Source organism: Muscardinus avellanarius (genome assembly GCF_963383645.1).
Source record: "Muscardinus avellanarius genome assembly, chromosome: 10".
Taxonomy (NCBI): domain Eukaryota; kingdom Metazoa; phylum Chordata; class Mammalia; order Rodentia; family Gliridae; genus Muscardinus; species Muscardinus avellanarius.
This window is the reverse complement of record NC_137796.1, coordinates 111,207,789-111,230,445: the sequence shown is the minus strand read 5'-3', so window position 1 is coordinate 111,230,445 and position 22,657 is coordinate 111,207,789. Positions and strand designations below refer to the sequence as shown.

Sequence of the window (22,657 nt, the reverse complement as noted above, 5' to 3'; positions counted from 1 at the left end):
TGGAACCCAGGGGCATTCTACCTCTGAGCTACACTCCCAGGCCCATTTTATTTACTTTACATTTATTTATTTATTTATTTATTTATTTATTTATTTATTGGTGGTACTGGGGATGGAACCCTTCTACCTTCGGGTTATACTCTCAGACCTATTTTTATATTTTTTATTTGGAAACAGGGTCTCTTAAGCCAGAGACGCTGGCTTCTAACCTGCGCGATCTCCGCCTCCCAAGCACGGGGATTACAAGCTTGTGCCACCACGCCCAGCTACATTTATTTATTTATTTATTTTGCAGTACTGGTGATTGAACCCAGGTGCATTCTACCTCAGAGTCATACCTCCAGTCTTTTTTTTTTTTTTATCGTTTATTTTGAAACAGGGTCTTACTAAGTTGCGAAGGGCCTCGCTAAGTAGCTGAGGCTGGTTGCAAGCCTGCGATCCTCCTGTCTCAGCCTCCCAAGTACTGAGATTACAAGGGTGCACCACCACGCCCGGCCTACTTTTACATCTTGAAACAGGGTCTCACTAAGTTGTGGAGGTTTCTCACTAAGTTGCAGGAGCTGGCTACAAAACTGTGATCCTCCTGTCTCAGCCTCCCAAATGCTGGGATTACAAGCATGCACCACCATGCCCAACCCTAGTGACATATTGTTTCTAAATAAAAGTAAAATAGGGCTGGGGGTGTAGCCTGAGAGAGAGCTGGGCTGTGAGGTTAAGTGCCCGAGCCACAGGGTCAAGATTGGAGCAAGAATCTGAGGCCGCCAGCTGGACTGAGGACTGGGCAGCAGCACCTTCCTAATGAACAGTGGGGTTGTTGGGTTGAGATCTCATCTTGGGAACTCAGGGATCTGCAGGGTCCTCGGCTAACATGACCAAAAGGTTTCAACATGCTCCAGAGACATGGTCAGAGGTTTATCGGGGGAAAGAAATACATGCTCAAGAGAGAATGCAGGCCACCTCAGGACGAGGAAGGCACTTGGGGGAGCAGAGGGCCCTCATCGGGCTTTCGTGAGGGCCGGGCTAGAGGAGCTGGTGGGGTGCTCTCCACCCGGCAGTCCCTGGGGCAGGATATGGTGCTCTGGTCGCCTGGTCAGCTTTGCGGGATGCTCTCGTTTCAGTGGTCCTGAGCCAGGGCCTGGTGAAACTTAGATCGGGGTCTTCATTATCTGCTTGGCAGGTGAGCTGGAGAATGGCCTAAATCACAGGCTTCTCAGAATGTCCTACCTACCTGGTTATCAATGCACAGGGCAATCATACTTTCTTTTAGTTAACTCTAGGATCTACAGATTTCCCAGGAATGGGGAGAGTTGGGTCGGTCCTGGGAAAAAAGGAACTGGTTTTGGGAGTAACGACGGAAGCACTTCAGCTCCAGCCCGGCTTCCTGCCCCTTTCTAGCTACTGATTTCTTCTATCCTACATCAGGTTTGTCCCCTGGTAAGTACAATCTGGAGAAAAGGAGTAAAAGAAGGCTTATCAGCGGCAGCAAGCAGGGACAGCACTCAAGTTAATTGCCCTATGCAGGGTCGCCCTGAACAAAAGAAAGAGGAATTTTACCAGGGTGACTGATGGGTAGTCATACTGGAGAGGCCTGGCACTAGGAAGGAGTGGGCACATTTCTGCCCACACATAGTTCAAGAATCATGCTTCTTTGCATATGGAATGTTTAAGTGGCTGATGGAGCCAGATCAGTGGTACACACCTGTAATCCCAGTACTTGGGAGGGTGAGATGGGAGGACTGCAGTTCCGTGGCCAGTAACTTAGCAAAACCCTATTTTATTTTATTTTATTTTTTTGCAGGTCTGGGGACGGAACCCAGGGGCATCTGGCCTCCAAGCTACACCCCAAGTCCTATTTTCTTAGGCTTTATTTTTTGAAACAGGTTTCTTGTACTGGTATTGGGAAGAGGGTTTAAAATGTATTAATGTGTCAATACTGGGAAAGATGTCCAATCTTGAAATATATCTTCTTTACTAAGAAAGCCAGGGTTAGCTAACATGTCCTTGCATTCCTAAGAACAATTTAACACATTTTGGGGGAGAAGACGAAAGGTAAAAGCCTGTGTCTGGAGACAGAGATGCCTCCCCCTCAGGCCATAAATCTGGGCCTGTGTTTGGAGACAGAGATGTCTCCCCCTTTAGGCCATAAATTCGGCTGGAGAGATAACAGAAGCAGAGCCAGGGTTAGAGATAAGGGGTAACATGATCTCCAAAAATCAGAGGGACCTGCTGGACTTAGACAGGATAAAAACTCAGTAAACTGGAGTTCGTTGGCATTTTCATTCGAATTGCCCCCCTGTGCCCCGCTCCGGCACAGGGCTGTAACTATCTCTATATTTCTATCTTTTTAATAAACTTCTTTAAATCTTCAGCAGCTGTCCAAGCGATGAATACTTATTCTTAGCTTAGGACAAGAATCCACGGTTTTTCTGTTTGTCTGTCTGGGTGGTAGTGGGGGTTACTTTTCCACACACACACCACGCACCTTTCCCCCCCAACCTATCCCTGCAACATTTCTCACTGAGTTGCAAAGGACCTCACTATTTAGCTGAGGCTGTCCTTCAACCACGATCCTCCTGTCTTGGCCTCCTGAATGCTGGGATTACAAGCGTGCGTCACCACGCCCAGCAGCAAGACCCTATTTTAAAACAAAACTAAGCCGGGCATGGTGGCGCACGCTTGTAATCCCAGCATTCGGGAGGCTGAGACCTGGAGGATCGCGGTTCGCAGACAGCCTCAGCTACTTAGTGAGGCCCTCTGCAACTCAGTGAGACCCGGTTTCAAAATAAAGAATAAAAAATAGGGCAGGGGGTGTAGCTCGGAGGTCAAATGCCCTTGGGTTCCATCCCCAGACCTCCCCCCCCCAAAAAAAAAAAGATAAAAACAAAACTAAAAGCTAGTTGTGGTGGTGCACGCTTGTAATCCCAATACTTGGGAGGCTGAGACAGGAGGATCATAGGTTCGCAGCCAGCCTCAGCTATTTAGTGAGGCCCTCCGCTACTTGGTGAGACCCTGTTTCAGAACAAAGAATTATCATGAGTAAAGTTTACGTGACCCAAAAGAGTGAATGGGTAATTTTGGATGGATTAAACGGGTACCTTCTAAGTCTTCTCTGGAGGGCCTTATTTACTTTATTGTGCAGTACTGGGGATGGAACCCGGGGGCATTCTATCTCCAAGCTACACCCCACACCCCTAGCCCTATTTTTTTTTTTTTTTTTTACTTTGAAACAGGGTCTCACTGAGTTACAAAGAGCCTCACTAACTAGTAGTTGAGGCTGTCCTCGAACCGCGATCCTCCTGTCTACACCTCCCAAATTCTGGGACTACAAGCATGTGCCACCCACGCCCGGCTTTGGAGGCCCTTCTTGAAAAAACAAAACCCAAAAAACTTGGAAGGCAGGTAGACTTCTAACTTCGCTTCCCACCAGCACAAGTGCCTAACCCTAAGACTCCTAGCAGCTAACACCCTGAGACTGCCCACTCCCGACAATCCTGAAAGCCCAACCCACCCCAGCAGAGGGGTGCGGGCGCCCCAGACCACGCACCCACGGGCCGCCTCTCAGCTCGCTTGCCTTGCTGGAGTCCAGCAATGACCGCACTAGAGGGCCCTCTCTCGAGGGCGACGACTTGGGGTGACGCGAAGCCGCGCCAAACGGGCCGTTAGTGGGACGTGCATCCATAGGGAAAGTAGGGTCCTGGGCGGGAGGCGGCCGGTGCCCGAGATCGCCGCGCCCCCGCGGGTCCCGGGCCGAAAGCCTCCCTGCGCTGGATTCAGCGACCCCCTGGCGCAAGCGTGGGCGGCAGAATGGCAGCCAAGGAGCAAGGTCTGGCTAGCACGAGCCAGGAGCCTCAGCAGGGCAGGCCTGGTCTCCAGTCTCCCTGCCTGGAGGCGGGGATCTCCACACCTGCGGACAGCCGGACAGCCGGACAGCCGGGGGGAAAGCAGTGCCCCGCCCGAGCCGAGCCGAGCCCCGCGCTGGCCCCGCCCCCGCCCGAGCCGAGCCCCGCCCGGGCCGAGCCGAGCCCCGCGCTGGCCCCGCCCCCGCCCGAGCCGAGCCCCGCCCCCGCCCGAGCCGAACCCCGCGCTGGCCCCGCCCCCGCCCGAGCCGAGCCCCGCCCCCGCCCGAGCCGAACCCCGCGCTGGCCCCGCCCCCGCCCGAGCCGAGCCGAGCCCCGCGCTGGCCCCGCCCCCGCCCGAGCCGAGCCCCGCCCCCGCCCGAGCCGAGCCGAGCCCCGCGCTGGCCCCGCCCCCGCCCGAGCCGAGCCCCGCGCTGGCCCCGCCCGAGCCGAGCCGAGCCCCGCCCCCGCCCGAGCCGAGCCCCGCCCCCGCCCGAGCCGAGCCCCGCCCCCGCCCGAGCCGGGCCGGCGGCTGCACGCGGCGGGCGGGCGCGGCGGGGCGGGGCGGGGCGCGCGGCTTCATGACTGCTTAAAATGGCGGCGGCGGGGCGGGGCTAGCGAGGCGGCGAGGGGCGGCGCGCGGGGCACGCCGGGACGCGCGCGGGCTGCCGGGAAGGGGCGGAGCGCGGCCGCGCCGGCGCGTCGAGCCAGAGGCAGCCGCCGCGATGGTGAGCGGGCGCGCGGGGAGGGCGGCGGGGCTGGGCCGGGGGCGGCGGGGGCGGCGGGCCGCGCGGGGGGCCGCGGCCGGTGCTGACGCCGTCCCGCCGTCCCCAGGACGTGTTCCTCATGATCCGGCGCCACAAGACCACCATCTTCACGGACGCCAAGGAGTCGAGCACCGTGTTCGAGCTGAAGCGCATCGTCGAGGGCATCCTCAAGCGGCCGCCCGACGAGCAGCGGCTGTACAAGGTGCGGGGCGCCGGCCGGCGGCGGTTGCGCGCGCGGCGCGGGCCGGGTCGCGCCGAGGCCGGCGTCTGCCCGGCGGGAGCCCGCGCCGCGCCCCGCCGGCCCCGCGGCCTGGCTCTGCAGTCGAGGAAACCGAGGCACGGCGGCGGGGCCGAGCCGGCGGAGGCCGAGGCGGGGCCACGTTCCCGCGGCCCCGGGTCCCCGCGGCCGGGTGGGGTGGGATCGTCTGCGCCGAGAAATGGAGGGTGTGGAGAGAGGGCAGAGCCACGGCGCTTCTGCAAGAACTGTTTGCCCGCCAGCTCCCCGCTGATGTTCTGGAAGCGCCTTTCCTCTTAAAATCCACTGCAGCCATTCAGCCGGGTGGCTGGGGGCGGGCTGGGGCTCCTCACTGTGGAAGCCCATGGCTCAGCCCGTTTCAGGTCTTCTGGTAGCAAAAGGTCGGTCACATAAGTATGCGAAAGCCGGAGAGCTGATCCGAGAGCCTCTGCCTCGGGAGCGGCTGAGGCCCGCCCTCCCTGATACCTTCCAGTGCTTGCTTGCTTCTCATTTCTCCGTGGTGTGTGTGTGACTAGGGCTCAAACTATCACCTATGATAGTACACCACTAGCCCTATTTTTTGTATGTGTGTGGTACTGGGGGTGGAACCCAGGGGCTTTTCTACGCCCGGGCTACACTCCCAGACCTATTTTATACTTTATTTGGAAACAGGGTCTCACTAGGTTGCTGAGGGCCTCACTCAGTAGCTGAGGCTGGCTGCAAACTTGTGCTATCCTGTCTCGGCCTCCCAAGCGCTGGGATTACAAGCATGCGCCACCACGCCCCGGGCTTCAGCCCTAGTTTTTATTTTGAAAGAGGTTCTCACTAGCTTCCTGAGACTGGCTTCAAAGGTTCTTCAGTTCTGCCTCAGTCTCCCAAGTCCTGGGATTAAAGGCGGGCACAACCACACCCGCCTGCATTTAGTGCTTTCTGTACCACTTTAGCTCATCAAAACTTCCTGGCTGGCTGGCTGGCTGTGGTGTCATACACTTGTAATCCCAGTACTGGGGAGGCTTAGACAAGAGGATCACAGGTTTCTGGCCAGCCTCAGTTACTTAGGCCCAATTTCAAAATATAGAATAAAAAGTAGGGATGGGGTGTAGCTCAAGTAAAAAATCCCTGGGTTCAATCCCCAGTAATGGGGAAAGAAACAAAAACCTCCTGGCTGGTCTGTGAGATAGGAGTGCCAGTAATTACCATTTTACAGTTGATAGTATTCAACATAAAAAGTTCAGCCACTTTGTCCAAGGTGGAAGAGCTGGGAATCCATAAATCCATCTCTCTCCAACCTATGTGACTCCTAGATTAGAACTGCCTAGAAAGTCGTGTGTGTGTGTGTGTGTGTGTGTGTGTGTGTGTGTGTGTGTGTGTGTGCTGGGGGTTGAACCCAAGAGCATTCTACTTCTGAGCTATACTTCCAGCCTTATTTACTCATTTTTTTTTTTTAATTGTATGTGTTACTGGGGATGGAACCCAGGGGCTTTCTACCTCAGGCTATACTTCTAGGCCTATTTTTTAATATTTTATTTGGAAACAGGGTCTCACTAAGTTGCTGAGAGCCTTGCTAAGTAGCTGAGGCTGGCTTCAGACCTGTATAATCCTCCTGTCTCAGCCTTCCAAGTACTGGGATTATAAGCATGCGCTGCCACCATGCTCAGTTTTACTTATTTATTTTGGGGGTACTGGGGATGGAACCCAGGGGCATTCTACCTCCGAGCTACACTCCCAGCCCTATTTTTTATTCTTTATTTTGAAACAGGGTCTCACTGAGTTGCAAAGGGCTTCACTTAAGTAGTAGCTGAGGCTGTTCATGAACTGCAGTCCTCCTGTCTCAGCCTCCTAAATGCTGGAATTACAAAGCATGCACCACCATACCAGACTCCTATTTTATTTATTTTTTATTCTGGTGCTTCGGATAGAACCCAGGGACATTCTACCTCTAAGCTACACCCCCAACCCAATTTTTTCTTTTTTGTTTTTTGCAGGTCTGGGGATGGAACCCAGAGGCATTTGACCTCTAGCTACATCCCCTGCCCTATTTTTTATTCTTTATTTTGAAACAGGGTCTCACTAAGTTGCAGAAAGCCTCACTAAGTAGCTGAGGCGACCGCAATCCTCCAGTCTCAGCATCCCAAATGCTGGGATTACAAGTGTTAGCCACCACGCCCGACTTTATTCTTTATTTTGAAGCAGGGTCTCACTAAATTGCAGAGGGCCTCACTAAGTAGCTGAGGCTGTTGGTGAACCTCAATCCTCCAGTTTCAGCCTTCGGAATGCTGGGATTATAAGCATGCACCACCACACCTGGCTTCCCATCTTTTATTTTTTGGTGGTACTGGGGTTCCTGGAAGCCCTTCTACCTCCAGGCTACACTCCCAGATCTTTTTTTTTTTTTTAATATATTTTTATTTGGAAACAGGGTCTCTTAATCCAGTGTGGCTGGCTTTGAACCTGCGCCATCCTCCTGTCTCCGCCTCCTAAACGTGGGGATTACAAGCGTGCGCCACCACGCCCAGCTTTTTAATTAAAAAAAATTTTTTTTTATTTTCACGGTACTGGGGATGGAGCCCAGGGGCCTTCTACCTCCAAGCTACACTGCCAGCCCTATTTTTTATTCCTTATTTTGAAACAGGGTCGCACTGAGTTGCAAAGGGCCTAAGTCGCTGAGGCTGTCCGCAAACCGCGATCCTTCGCTCTCAGCCTACCGAATGCTGGGATTACAAGCGTGCACCACTAAGCCAGGCTTATTCTTTATTTTGAAACAGGGTCTCACTAAGTTGCGAATGACAACTTGGTAAGTAGCTGAGGCTGGCTGCGAACCCAGATCCTCCTGTCTCAGCCCCCCAAGTCCTGGACTGACTCCTATTTTATTTTATTCATTTATTCATTTTTTGTGGTATTGGGGGTGGAACCCAGAGGCTTTCTACCTCCGGGCTATACTCCCAGAGCTATTTTTATATTTTATTTAGAAACAGGGTCTTACTAAGTTACTGAGAGGCTCACTAAGTAGCCGAGCCTGGCTTCGAACCTTTGCAGTCCTCCTGTCTCATCCTTCCAAGGGCGGGGATTACAAACGTGCGCCACCACGCCCGGCTTTCCTATTTTATTTTGAAACAGATTCTCACTAGTTTGATGAGAGTTTCACTGCTTGGTGAAACTGTCTTTGAATCTTTGATCCTCTTGTCTCAGCCTTCCACGTACTGGGATTATAGGTGTGGGCCACCACACTCACCTGGAAAGGTTTTTTTTTTTTTCTTTTTCTTTTTCCCCAGTACTGGGTTTGGAATCTGGGGCTTTCTATCTTCGAGCTACACCCCCAGCACTATTTTTTATTCTTTATTTTGAAACAGGGTCTCACTGAGTTGTAAAGGGCCTCACTTTAAGTAGCTGAGGCTGTCCACGAACCATGATCCTCTTGTCTTAGCCACCCAAATGCTGGGATTACAAGTGTGTGCCACCACTCTCGGCTGGAAAGTTGTTTTTTGTTTTGTTGTGGGTCTGGGGATGGAACCCAGGGGGATTCGACCTCCAAGCTACACCCCCTGACCAATTTTTTATTCGTTATTTTGAAACAGGGTCTCACTGAGTTGCGGAGGCCTCACTAAGTAGATGAGGCTGTCTGCGAACCGCGATCCTCCGGTCCCACCCTCCCAAATGCTGGGATTACAAGTGTGCGCCACCACGCCTGGCTCTCAGCTGGAAAGTTTTTAAAAATAAACAACAAAAAACATATTCTAAGCCAGGCAAGATGGAGCATGCTTGTAATCCCTGCATTTGGGGGGCTGGGACAGGAGGATTGCGGTTTGCAGACAGCCTCAGCTACTTAGGCCCTTTGCAACTCAGTGAGACCCTGTTTCAAAATAAAGAAAAAATAGGGCTGGGGTGTACCTCAGAGGTAGAATGACCCTGGGTTCCATACCCAGTACCACAAAACAGACAAAAAAATAGATTCTGTATCCTTTCTCTGTGTGTGAGAGAGAGTGCTAGAGAGCTCGCACGCGTGCACGTGTGTGTGTACACGCGCGTATACGGTAATGAGTATGGAACCCAGGACATTGTAGCTCTGAGCAACACCCCCAGCCCTGGTTTTTAGTCTTTTTTTTTTTTTTTTTTTGCGGGTCTTGGGATGGAACCCAGGGACTTTTGACCTCCGAGCTATACCCCCTGCCCTATTTTTTATTCTTTATTTTGAAACCGGGTCTCACTGAGTTGCAGAGGGCCTCACTAAGTAGCTGAGGCTGTCCGCGAACTGTGATCCTCCAGGTCTCAGCCTCCCGAATGCTGGGATTACAAGCGTGCGCCACCACGCCCGGCTAGTCTTTTTATTTTTGAAACAGGGTCTCACTGAGTTGCAAAGGGCCTTACAAGCCTTTGCCACCACGCCCAGCTGTTTTATTTTTATTTTATTTTATTTTATATTTTTTGGTAGTACTGGGGATGGAACCCAGGGGCCTTCTACCTCTGGGTTACACTCCCAGACCTATTTTATATTTTATTTGGAAACAGGGTCTAAGCCAGCGCGGCTGGCTTCGAGCCTGTGCGATCCTCCTGTCTCAGCCTCCCAAGCGCAGGGATTACAAGCGTGCGCCACCACGCCTGGCGGCACACAGCTGTTTTAAATGTGGGGATTGAAGCCAGGGGCATTCTGCCTGTGAGCTATACCTCCTCAGCCCTGTTTTATATTTGAAACAGTGTCTCATAAGATTGATTAGAGAATGTGCAGTCCTCCTGTCCCAGCCTCCCAAGTACTAGGATTACTAAAGTCATGTGCCACTCTGCCTGGCTCCTGGAATTTTTATGTGTGTGTGGTACTGAGGATGAAACTCAGGGGCTTTTCTACCTCTGGGCTATATTCCCAGATCTATTTTTATACTTTATTTGGAAACAGGGTCTAAGTTGCTGAGAGCCTCACTCAGTAGCTGAGGCTGGCTTTGAACCTGTGCGATCCTCCTGTCTCAGCCTCCCAAATGCTGGGATTGTAGGTGTGCACCAGCACGCCCAGCTAACCTCATTTTCTATGTATAAATTGCTGGCCAGAGATCTGTGGGCCTTGTCTCTTCTAGGACCTCTCACAAGACCCTTCCTCTCTCCTCAGGACGACCAGCTTCTAGATGATGGAAAAACACTGGGCGAGTGTGGCTTCACCAGCCAGACAGCACGGCCACAGGCTCCAGCCACAGTGGGTCTGGCCTTTCGGGCAGGTAAGGACTGAGCGGGGTGATAGCTAAGCAGTCTGGTCACAGCCAAAGAAGAGGGTTTTCAGGAGCTTGCTCTTGCTTTTCTAAACACTCATTGGAGTGTCTTTCCAGTCCACACTGGGCAGAGGTAGTAGGGAATCAACACAGAGCATTTTACCACTGAGTCATGCCCAAGACACACTTTTTAATTTTTGGTCCTGGAGATTGAACCTAGGGGCATTCTACCTCCAAGCTACACCCCCAACCCTATTTTTTTATTCTTCATTTTGAAACAGGGTCTCACTAAGTAGTGAAGGCTGCCCGGGGAAACTGTGATCCTCCTGTCTCAGCCTCCCAAGTTACAGGGATTACAAGTGTGTGCCGGCACAACCAGCTCCCTCATCTCATTTTATATACAAGGACTGTAAGGTCCTTGCTGGGGCTAGACACCATCCCAGGTTTACTCTGTACAGTGCATGGATTTAATCCTATCAAGTCAGTGGTTAAGACTTGGATTGAGCCAGGTGGTGGTGCAAGCCTGTAATCCCAGTACTTGGGAGGCTGAGACAGGTTCAAGGACAGTCTTGGCAAGTATTGAGACTCAACCTTAGAGCTTGTTTCCAAATAAAATACGACTGGGGTGTAGCTCAGAGGTAGAATGCTCCTGGGTTCAATCCCTAGCACGTGTGTGCATGCGTGTGCAAACACACACACACCTTGGATTATATTGTTTCAAGGACAAGTGAGTCTGGACAGGTTGGGTGCTTGCTGGGATGCTACCTCCAGGGTTCAGTCCTGAGTCTGTTTTGATGCCCTTACCCCACCCTGCCTAAACTCTTACAACCTGAAGGTTGGGGAGTGGTTTCTTTTTTCTACCAAAGAAAAGGGAGGGGGGGATTTTAAATTCATTCTTTGCCTCTGGAAACTTAAGAGAACAGAGAGCATCTTCACAGCTGTGGATCCAGGGGCTGTGTGGATGGCTGTGAGGATACGTGTGGATGAAGGATTAAGGGTTGACAGTACACACGTGTTGTGATCCCATTATTTGTGAGGCTGATGGGATTGCAGGCTCAAGGGCAGCACATGGTAACTTAGCTAGGTCCTGTTTCAAATTAAAAGATGAAAAGGGCTGGGGTTGTAGCTCACATAAAGCACCCTGGAGTTTCAGTCCTCAGTATACAACAAAATAAACATAAAAGTTTTGTGTTTTTTTTTTTGCCTTGCAAGAAAATGTAGCAAGAGCTGAGAAGGAAGACAGTCCTCCCTTTTCAGTTTCCATCAGGCCAGGGCTGGGCAGTCAATGACCTGGGGCCAGCTACTTGCCACTGTCCAACCCAGCCTGAAGATCCTGTCTTCACTGCAGTGTGGAGGACCAGCCCTGCCTGCAGTGGGGAGGCCTGAGCCTACAGGCTGCTGCAGACATTGCCTAGGCCAGGTTTCAAAGAGGTCCCTCCCCGCTTTATTTATTTATTTTTGGTGGCACTGGGGTTCCTGGAAGCCCTTCTACCTCTAGGCTACATTCCCAGACCTATTTTATATTTTTATTTGGAAACAGGGTCTCAAGCCAGCATGGTGTGCCACCATGCCCGGCCCCTCCCCGCTTTTAAACTTTATGGTGGTGGTACTGGGAACTGAGCCCAGAGGTGTTCTCTTAAGCCCTTTATAAGATTTTATTATTTTGATACTGGGAATGGAACCTGGGAGCATTCTAATTCTGAGTTATACTCCCAGCCCTATTTTAGTCTTTAAACAGGGTCTAAGTTGCAGAGGACCTAAGTAACTGAGGCTGGCCACAAACCCTGATCCTCCTGTCTCAGCCTCCCAAGTATTGAGATAACAAGTGTGAACCACCAGGTCCAACTCTTTTTGAGAGTCGTCTTAAGTTGCTCAGGCTGCCTCAAACTTGTGATCCTCCTGCCTCCGTTTCCACCATCCTTAGTTTGAACAAAGGCATCCCTAGAGGTTTGCTGTGGGTTGGCAGATATTGATGGCCTTATTTGACAGATTTAAAAATCAAGGCTCGGGGAGGTGACTTGTCTTTCCCACTGCCTGTAGTATGGTGCTGCATGTGGTGGGGACTCTGGATCCCACGTCCCATCCTTGTTGGGCCGGCAGTGGCTGTTGTGACAGGCATTGTAGGCTGGTTGCTTTTGGTTTTCTCACGAACCTGACCCATCAGCATAGGTTCCTGGACCTTGGCTGCCACATGCACTCCCATTTTGTCTGGGCTGAGGAGTGAGAAATGGCAGTGGCCTTAATTTGCAGAATGAGGGTGAAGGCAGTAGTTCTTGCTGTAGGCTTGTAGCTTAAATTAGGTGAAGGCGGGTCAAGTTTAATCTTAGCACTGTTGGCATCTGGGCAGGATAACTGCATGGGAGACGGGATCCTATGCACTACAAGATGTGGGTGTTTGGCTTCTCCCAAACTGCCAGTTGTAGCCCCTACCTGCTGGCCAATGCCATCTACAGACAGGCCAGCTTTCCCTGGACAAAACTTTCTCTGTGGGGCCCATCAGTTGAGAACTGAGTCAGGAGGAGTGCTAGGTTAAAGAAAGCAGGAGAAAATCTGTTGGGTGGATGGGGTTTATTTGTTCTATACGGGGCCGTTTCTTCGTTCAAATAGGGCAATTTCAGCCAGTGCTAAGTGCTCCCAGGGCAGCCCTGGCTGCTACAGAACAGTGGATGTTTATATTGGGCTGAAAAGGTTTCTCTGAAGTGCCATTTAAGCGACTACCCAGAAGCTGCCAGCCTGATTGGCTGACTGGCAGGCCAGACATTGGAAAGACTCAGATGGAAATACCAAGGAGAGGTGAGCACTGGAAACACTTGGTTGGAAAGACAAGGGCAGGGACCCAAGACTGTTGGGGAAGATGATGTGAAACCAGAGATGTGTTCTGTGCAGAGCAGGCAGTACTTGGTTTTCTCTCACTGGCTGCTAGAGGGATTGGGAGGAACAGGGAGATTCTAGGTGGAGGGCAACATTGGCTGTGGAGAAGTAGGTGGGTGCCCGACAAGAAAAGGGCCCAGAGTGGCCTTCCCGGGGTTGGCGGGCATGGTAAAAGCCAGCTGGACATTAAGAGTCACGATGATGTACAAAAGCGGACGCCAAGGCCCAGCTGGCTACGATCCTGGGATCGCACCAACCTCACAAGTAGCCCTTCCCCACAGATGACACCTTCGAGGCCCTGCACATCGAGCCCTTCTCTAGTCCACCAGAGCTACCGGATGTGATGAAGCCTCAAGACTCCGGAGGCAGCACCAACGAGCAAGCCGTGCAGTGAGCCCCAGGCCAGCTCCTGGAGGCCTGTTCCCCCCAATAAAAGAGATTTGGGTCTCTTGCCTGGTTGCTGCCTCTTTCTATGTACTCCCCTCCCTGGGATGGGTCTTGCTCCCCCACTACTTTGAGCTCCAGCTCACCAGGCTGGCAGATCCACCGTCTGGCTGAGACTGGGCTACCAGGTGGCTGAGCTGCTCCCACCAGCCAGTCACCAGAAGACTGCGGCCTGGTCCAGACTGATGCTGTAGGAGACAATCCTAGGCTTTGTTCTAGGCGCACCCCCCCCAACCCGCCGCCTCTCCAGGCTTCCTTGCTGAGGGGCAAAAGACTGGAGCCAGCAGGTGTTTTTCTGAGTCTCCCAAGGCCCTTAGAGCCTGTGTTGGTTGTGCCTTTGGGTGGGACTTGCCATCAGGGTAGAATGCAGGTCTTTTCCCCTTTGCTCTCACCACTGAAAATAAACACGTATACAGACCCAGTTCCTGCATTTCTCATTTTTATTTGACAGAAAAAGTTGCTCTTGCTGTACAGATTTTAAAAAACCAAAATGCCTTTTAAGAAACGTGAAGAAAAGTTGGGGGAGGGGCAACAACCGCACGAGGGGGGCAGTTGGGGCAACCAATTTGAACTCTTGCCCCTCCAAAGCATACCACACAACTCACAAACCATCACCCCCAAGAACTTGGAAGCCACATCTCCCAGGACCTTTCTGGCTAGGCCAGGGTATCCTGAACTGTATCTTCCCCTCCCCCAACTCCCATCAGCATTCCCTCCCACCCCACCCCCCAAAATACATGAACCAGGAAAAAAAACTCACAGATTAACATTTCACAGGAACAAAGAAAAAAGGAGGAGGGGAAGAGAGCCCTCCTCCCATGATGCTGCCAGGGTTCTAAAGGGGAAAGACAATGACCCTCCCATGGCTCTACTGGGGCAAAAGTAGACACTTCCTGTGACTCCAGAGCATGGGGTACGGTGTCATCCTCCAAAGACTTAAGGAGACCTACGACAGAGGAGAGATTGCTGAGGGCCCCCATCTACAAGCTCTGCTTCCTGAGCCGCCCCCCCACCCACATATATAACACTCAATACTCAGGATGGGAAAATGGCCCCGAGGGGGACATACCTGGAGGAGCGGTGTCGTGTGGGCCGGGGACTAGGCGTCTCCTTCCTGCGCTTGTGACCCGGAGAATGGCTGTCCCCACGTTGGCCTCTCCGGGATATCCGCTCACTGCTGTTACAAGAGAACAGAAGTCAGGCCCAGGACAGCACCGACCTCAAGCTTTTGCCCAAACCACACAAGGTTCAGACAAGGCCACTGCTGTGGGTCGTACCTCTGCTGGTCCCGCGGCAAGGGCTGGGGTGAGGGATGGCGCCGCTCCACTGGTGAGTAGCTCAGGGACCTGGAGTCCCGAAGGGAATCTATTGGCTTCCGGGGGCTGCGAGACCTGGGGAGCAGAGTAGGCCCCAATAGCACCACACCCTTCCAAAGCCACCAGCCACAACTCAGGACCACCCGCCCAGGTCCTGACCACCAAACCTCACACCACGCAGGGCCAGCCTCAGACCCACCTTTGTCCGCACTCACCCATCCGCCCGCACACCTTCCACCGAGTGCCCCAGTGGGCAGAGCACAGGGTGCAGCGGGGGACGCAAAGATAAAGACAGTCCCTGCCCTTGAGGAGCTCAGTCTGGTAGTGGAGGAAGGCCAACAAAGGAGACACGCAGGGCCCCATGTATGGGAAGCAGCCCCAGAGGGATGGATGGATGTGCGTGGGTCTGGGGTCTGGGGCAGGGCACGGGCGGGGGGGAAGGGGCAGGGCAGTCTTCTCGAAGGTGCTGTTTGAGTGCAGTCTTGCAGAACGAGGAGTTCACCAGGCGGACAAGGGAATCCCAGGCAGAAGGAACAGCATGTCCAAAGGCATGGGCTCTCCTTAGACTGCAAGGCGCCGGGTGTGGCTGGAGCACAGGGCATGTGTGGGGGCGGGCAGGAGGAGCACAGGGTGGGCAAGGCCAGCTGGTGAAGAGCCTCACACGCCATTCCCGCAGAGGTGGGGCTTTATCCTGCAGGCCACAGGGCGTCGCGGAAGGATTTGTGGAGTGGAGGGAAGTAACCAGATGTACATTTTAGAAAGATCCCTCTGGCTACGTGTGGAAGAGAATGGCGTGGAGGCAGGGAGACAGGGAAGAGGCTGTGGACAGAGTCGGGAGAAGATGACGGTGGCCAGACCAGAGCCCTGCGGTAGTAATGGGGAGACTTAAGAGCTAGAAACCCTTGATCCAGGCTGCATGTTCGGGGGAGGAAGAAACCTAGGACTTCCCAATCTGGCTTGAGGACCCACTTGGCTGGTACAGCCTTTACCAGGACAGGCAGCACAGAACAGCAGGGAGGAGAGTGCCCAACTCCTCCCATACAACCAGACACCAGAAGTCCACAAGGCACCCCAGCAGACCTTGCCCAGGGCCCCGGCTCTGGAGAAGCCCCCCCACCCCTTCCAGCTGGGGGAAGCAGCACTCTCACCTCCGCTCGCCAGGGGGTGGCTTCTTGGGGCTTGCAGGTTTGGGCATGGCCTGAGGGCCAGGCTTCGCAGGGGATGGGGAGGAGGAAGAGGAAGAGGAGGAGGAGGAAGAGGAGGAGGAAGAGGAGGAGGAGGAGGAAGAAGAGGAGGAGGAAGAGGAGGAGGAGGAGGAAGAGGAGGAGCTGGAACTGGAGCTGCTAGAGCGCCTCTTCCTTTTGGCTGGGGCTGGCTCCTGAGGACGTCCCTCTCGAACAGCCTCCTTTGGGGCTGGGGTGGGGCTAGGGACCCTGTGGGAGAAGAGCAGGGTTACAAGGAGACAAGCTGCCCCAGCCCCAACCCTACCTTCCTTGGCTTGGAGGAACGGCAGTGGGGGAGGGGTGCCTGAGAGAGGCCCTGGGAGCTCATGGAGACACGCGAAGGCGAAGGCCAGCCAGCGAGCTCCTCTGAAGAGCAGAGGCCCGAGCCGAGCCAACCCAACCTCTGCTAACACAAGCAACAGGCTGGGGCCCGCAGCACAAGGAATCAAGGTTAAACCTCAAGAATATCCCTGATGAAGGAATAAGGCCCCTGGGCTCAGATGTGGAAGCTGAAGCTGGGTGGTCTCCTTCCTCGGAGAGCCGCAGCTTGGGGAGGCCCCTGTGACTGCAGGCTGGCTGGGGAGGGGCCGTCCTGCCTGGAGGCAGGGAGAGGGATGGGATGACCTCTGAAGATCCTTCCAGCCCAGGGAGTTCCTCTTGAGGTCTAACTGCCATCCCTCCTGCTGTAAAATTAAGTCCATTTCCTCTAGTTCTGTCCTCTGTAGAGATGGAAAACTTATCATTATCCTCTAGAGAATTAACCTTTGGAGATTTTTATCTGTCCCATCCCTTCCCCCATGCCCCCCACCCCAGCATTCTCTTCTACCCCCAGCTTGTGAGTCAAGGTCCCCCATACCTCCTCAAAGAGCCAAGAACCTGTGGCATGGTTTTCCCCTCCCCCTCCCCCATTCCACCCCAATTCCTTCCCACAGAAGATTCCAAAAAGTGAAATCCCCTCACCTTTTCAGTGCCACCTCAGGTTGAGCTGGAAGGCTAGAGCCCTCTGAGTCGCTGGAACTGGAGCCAGAGGAGGAAGAGGACGATGATGATGATGATGAAGAGGAGCTGGAGGAGCTGGAGGAGCTGGAGGAAGAGGAGGAGCTCCGCCGTTCCTTTGTTGGTTGCAGGGTGGCCATTGCACAAGGCTGCTGGGCCCCAGTAGAGGCAGGTGGCTCCCCAACCTCAGGATGGGACACCCCAGAAGCAGAGCCAGAGAGCATGCCATTATGGTCACCACCAGAGGATGTGGCCTTTGCCATTGTCCCAGAAGAAAGGGACTGAGGCCCTGCCACAGAGGTGGTCTGGGCAACAGAACGGGACTGGTCCGAAAATGCAGAGGGCACAGGGGACCTAGGCCGATCTTGTGCTGGAGGGAGAAGAGACTGTGGAGCAGCCTGAATCATTCTTGAGGGAGGAGAGGGAGCTCGATCAGAGGTCAATCTAGACTGGCTTGGGGCAGATGGTGGTGTTCTGGACCTGGCTCTGTCAAGGAGGGGGGGTGAGGCTCTGCCACTGACACGCTCATAAGCAGAAAGGGGCACCCTGGGGCTGGTGAGGTTTGCCCCAGACAATGCTGGAGCCATTCTACCACTGGTGAGACTTGCAGGGGCCAAAGCTGCAGGGGTTCTGGAACTAGCAATATTCACAGGAGCTGTAGCATGTGCAGATCGTGGACCCACCAGGTTTGCTGGGGCTGGGGCCTGGGGTGTTCTGGAGCTGGAGGGATAATTTGCAGCAGTCGGGGGTGTGCCAGAGCCTGCGAGACTCAAAGCTGCTAAGGCAGCTGGAGTTCTGGCTCCTGCTAGATTCACAGCTGGGGCTGTGGGGGTTCGAGGATCAGCAAGATTCACCGCTGAAGGGGCCACTGCTGTTCTAGGGCTGGCCAAGTTCATGGCTGCTGCTGCAGCTGGTGCTCGTGAATCAGCCAGGTTCACTGCTGTTGGGATAGCAGGTGTCCTGGCGCTGGCTAAGTTCATGGCTGCTGCAGAGGCCGCAGGAATCCTGCTGGCAAGATTGGCAGCTGGAGCTGTTCTGAGACTCATGAGAGGCACCGGGGCTGGAACCTGGGACATTCTTGCAGCAAGGCTAGCGGCAGACATGGACGGAGGAGGTCGGGCAGTGCCAAGACTGATGGCTGTCAAAGCAAGCGCGATTCTAGACTGAGCATGATTTTCTGGCACAGATGCTCTTGGATGATCAGGTATTCGGGGACCTGGGCCATCCATCATAGAACCACCAGCTTGCTGCAGGACAGACATAGGTGTTCTGGCACTGCCAAGGGGTTCAAGCATTCCGGGTGACCTACATCGATCAAGAGGAGTTGGAGACATGCTAGGACGACTGAAACAGCTCATTCTAGAGCTATTGAGTGCTACTGGAGGTGTCCGAGAACCAGAATGATTCCTTGTTGCTGGAGGAGTAGCAGAACGTGAACGATCAGAACTACTTCCAGATGCAGAACGCCTGCGAATGGCTGGAGGAGATCTCGTTAAGGACCGTTTGCCCCGAGCTGCACGTGGGGTACGGGACCTAGAACGCCGGCGAATGGCAAGGGGTGAGCGACTTCGAGAACGCTTCCGTGGCAACAGTGGTGTTCGAGACCTAGAGCGGCGCCGAATGGCTGGAGGCGTCCGGGATCTAGAGCGGCGGCGAGTCACTGGAGAGGCTCGAGAGCGGGATCTCCTTCGAGTGACTGGAGAGGTGCGAGATCGAGATCTCCTTCGAGTGACTGGGGATGTTCTAGATCTCGACCTTCTACGAGTGATAGGTGAAGTTCTGCTTCGAGATCGCCTCCTGGTTACTGGCGGGGTCCTAGATCTGGACCTTCGGCGAGTCACTGGTGGAGTTCTGGATCGGGAGCGGCGGCGTGTGGTTGGAGTTCTGGATCTTGAACGGCGGCGAGTTACAGGCGGTGTTCTGGACCTGGATCGCCTTCGACTTACTGGAGATGCTCTGGATCGAGATCTTCGTCGAGTCACTGATGTTCTGGACCTTGACCGTCTCCGACTCACAGGTGAGGTTCGAGACCTGGATCTACGTCTGCTGATCAAGGGTGTTCTAGACCTGGATCGCCGGTGAGTCACTGGAGAGGCTCGAGATCTAGACCGTTTCCAAGGGGCTGGTGATGTGCGTGACCGAGAACGCTTCCGACTGGTTGGAGGTGTTCGAGAGCGACCTCTTCGGCGTCGAGATGAGGTTCGGGAACTCTCCTGCCGGGCAGGTGACCTGGAGTGGTAACCAGAGCCGCCCCTGCGTCTACGAGTGACCCGAGACCTGGACCGGCTCCGCTGTCTCCTCCGGGAAGTTGACTGAGAAGATCCAGACCTATCTCGACGTCGGGTTGTTCTAGTCTTCTCCCTACGTGAGCGAGAACGGGATCTCTGGAGTCCACGAGGCTTTGGTGAAGGAGAACGACCTCTCCTCGAAGTTGTCTTAGTGCGTGGAGATGAAGCCGAGCGCCGCCGCCGTGAAGACCTGGACTTCTCAACTGGCTCTGGGGAAGATACCGAAGGACTTCTTCGGCGTCTTGGGGGAGTTCTGGAGCGGGTTTCTGGTGATGAAGAGGCAGAGCGGCTCCTACGAGAGAGCCTGGCCTTCCTGGTTAGCTCAGGAGATGATCGAGAGCTGCGACGTCGAGGTGGTGTGCGAGACTTGGTCTTTGGCTCTGGCGAGGACCTGGAGCCTCTTCGGGCTGTTCTGGATTTGGGTGGATGTTCTGGTGAGGACTCAGAACTGCTGCTTCCTTCAGGAGAAGGGCCTCTCCCTTTGCTTGATGAACCCGATCTGCTTCGCCTGGGAAGGGCCCGCGGGGCAGGTACTTTGGGTTCAGGAGAGGAATCAGAACCGCTTTGAGCCCTGGGTGCTGCTCTTGGTTTATCTTTCACTTCAGATGAGCCAGATCTACTACGCTGAGGAGAAGGTCGGGATTTGTTGTCAATCTCTGGAGATGATCCAGAACGGCTCCTCTGTCTAAGTGGGGTTTGTGTCTCAGCTTTAGAATCTGGAGAAGACTCTGACTCACTTCTCTCCTGAGGCGATGCACTGGGTTTCCCATCAAGTTCTTGAGAAGATCCAGATGGACTCCTCTGCCCAACAGGGGTCCTAGCCAGAGTTTTCTGTTCAACTGATGATTCTGACCCACTTCTCTCCCTCTGAGGGGTGAGACACTTGTTGTTGAGCTCTGGGGATGATGGAGAACGACTTCTTGGCCTAGGTGTCTGAGGCAATGTTTTTGGTTCTGGGGAAGAATCACATTCACTTCTCCCCCTAGCTGGAGTTCTAGGTACATCTTTCATTCCAGGAGAGGACCCAGAGAGGCTATGCCTAGAAGGAGTCCCAGACCCATCCCTAAGTCCTGGAGAAGACCCAGACCGGCTTCTCCTTGAGGGAGTTCTGGGTAAACCGTCTTTCAGTTCAGGAGAAGATGCAGAACTACTTCTTTCTCTTGAGGGTGTTCTGGGTACAGCATCAAGTACAGGTGAAGAGACACTCTGATTTGAAGATATTCCTGCCTTTTCTACCACATCTGGGGATAACTCAGAACTGCTGCGCCTTGAAGATCTTGTTGATTGTTCTTTTATGTCTAGAGATGGGTCTGTCTCCGGTTGATTAAGAAAAGGGCCATTCAAATCTTCTTTAACTTCAGATGAAAACCCAGTACTCATGTCTGTGGCCAGACCTGAGTTTCTAAATTCTAAAGGTGATCCAAAGCTGTTCTCCTGGGAAGGCGAGTTAGACAATTCTTTATGTTCTGAAGGAAAACGTGAACCTCCCCAACAGGAGGCCACTGTAGGGGCTTCTACCACTTCCAAGGCAGCCTTTGATTGGCTTTGGTCAAGAGCCAAAGATGCGGCAGGCTTTTCTTCTACTTCAGGGGATGATTCAAAGTTACTTCCAGCCATTTCTTTAAGTTCTGGTGACAAATGGGGCAGGACTTGGTTTGAAGGTTGTTCAGGTTTCTCTACTACCTCCATTAATTCCTCATCCTGACTCGACTTAGGTAATACACTATTTTGGTCTTTTGTATCTGAAGGTGAACCAGCGCCACCTCTTTCCCTTGATGGGGTTCTCGGTGTGTCTTCCAGTAGTGAAGGCTCTGGTCTATCCTGCATGGGAGTACTAAATTTGCCTCTCTGTCTAGGAAATGACACAGTAACATCCTCCTGAAGGGGTGAGCCAATTTTTTCTTTTGGTTCAGGAGAAGACTCCAATCTGCTTTGTCCCAGAAGAGATTTAGAGTCCACTGGAGGATATGGGGAAGAGTCAGACTGCGACCGGCTTTGCTCAGGAGACATTCCTGATTTAAGCACAGGACTTGTTGGTAACTCACTTCTAGCTTGTCTTGTTGGAGATCTGGGTGCCGGTTCAGTGATTGGAGATGAGGACCTGGACTGGCCACCCTTAGGAGGTGTCTGAGATGTGCTCTGCAGAGACAGAGATTCTAGGTGACTCTGCCTCACTTCTGGACTTGAAATATCAGATCTAGGGTCTGGTGAAGTCTGAGATTGTCCTTTTTGTTGCAGAGATGAGCCAAAATAGCTCTCTCCTGGTGTCGTATTAGATACTACCCCAGGACAGAGGGAGAAGGCTCCAGAGCAACTTTGTGCTGCTGAGTCTTTAGACTTCTCCTGGGGATGTGGTGACTTTGATTCAGAAAGGTTTTGCTCCGGTGGAGTTTGGGGCTTTACTTTGGGGTACGGCGATGTAGACCCTGAGTGACTTTGTCTTGGTGGTGTTTCTGGCTTCACTTTGGTATCTGGCGAGGAAGATCTAGAATGGCTCTCTCTTGTTAACAGTCCAGATTCCACTTTGGAGCAGGGAGATACTGATCTACTTTGCCTTGGAGGTGTTCTAGGACTTGGAGAAGAGGAGCCAGAATGGCTTCTTCGACTAGGTGACATTATCGCCTTTACTTTGGGTTGTGGAGATGCCGATCTAGATGGGCTCCGTCTTGGAGATGTGCTGGCTTTCACTTGAGGAGAGGACCCAGAACAGCTATGTCTCGAAGGAGTCCTAGACTTCACCTCAGGGTCAGGTGATGATTCAGAATGGCTCCGTCTTTGTGGTGTTGCAGATTGTTCGTTGGCCTGGGGGCTCATTACAGAGCTTTGTCTTGGTGGTGTCCCAGGTTTTACTTTTGGGTGAGGAGATGAACTGGAATGACTTTGTCTTGATGGTGTTTTAGATTTCTGTTTCGATGGTGAAGAGCCAGAACGACTTCGTCTTGATGGTGTTATAGATTTCGCTTTAGGCTGGGACGATACAGAGCGGCTGCGCCTAGGTGGAGTCTGAGACTTTTGTTTAGGGCATGGAGAGGACCCAGAAAGGCTTCGCCTCAAAGACAAGCGAGTTTTTGCTTTGGATCGAGGTGAAGAGAGAGATCTGCTCCGCCTTGAGGAAACATGAGATTTTTTCATTTCTGGGCTTGAATTGGACCTGCTTCTCCTCTGAGATGTTCTGGATTTGTTCTTCCGCTCTGATGATGATCCAGACCTGCCTCTTCTTTGTGGTGTTCTAGAGTGAGATCTTCCACGTCTGACTAGACTTCTACTGCGGGACCTTCCTCGTCTGGCTGGGGTCCTAGATCGAGATCGCCCTCTCCTGGCTGGGCTTCTAGAACGTGAGCGGCCACCGCGCCTGGCTGGGGTTCTAGAACGTGAACGGCCGCCACGCCTGGCTGGGGTTCTAGAGCGTGAGCGGCCGCCACCACGCCTGGCTGGGGTTCTAGAGCGTGACCTGCCACTTCTCCTGACTGGTGACCTACTACGAGATCG

At 53.5% G+C, this 22,657-nt stretch overlaps 1 protein-coding gene across 1 annotated transcript; it reads left to right on the top strand.

Moving 5' to 3' along the window:
• Positions 1 to 4,676: 4,676 nt before the first annotated feature.
• Positions 4,677 to 13,295, top strand: ELOB (elongin B; the record flags this gene model as incomplete). The annotated part of the gene is made up of 3 exons (XM_080702878.1): positions 4,677 to 4,805; positions 9,934 to 10,039; positions 13,183 to 13,295. Exons 1-3 carry the CDS (start codon positions 4,683 to 4,685, stop codon positions 13,293 to 13,295), a joined length of 342 nt encoding a protein of 113 aa, XP_080559004.1. The 5' UTR covers positions 4,677 to 4,682.
• Between the last annotated feature and the right edge of the window lie 9,362 nt (positions 13,296 to 22,657).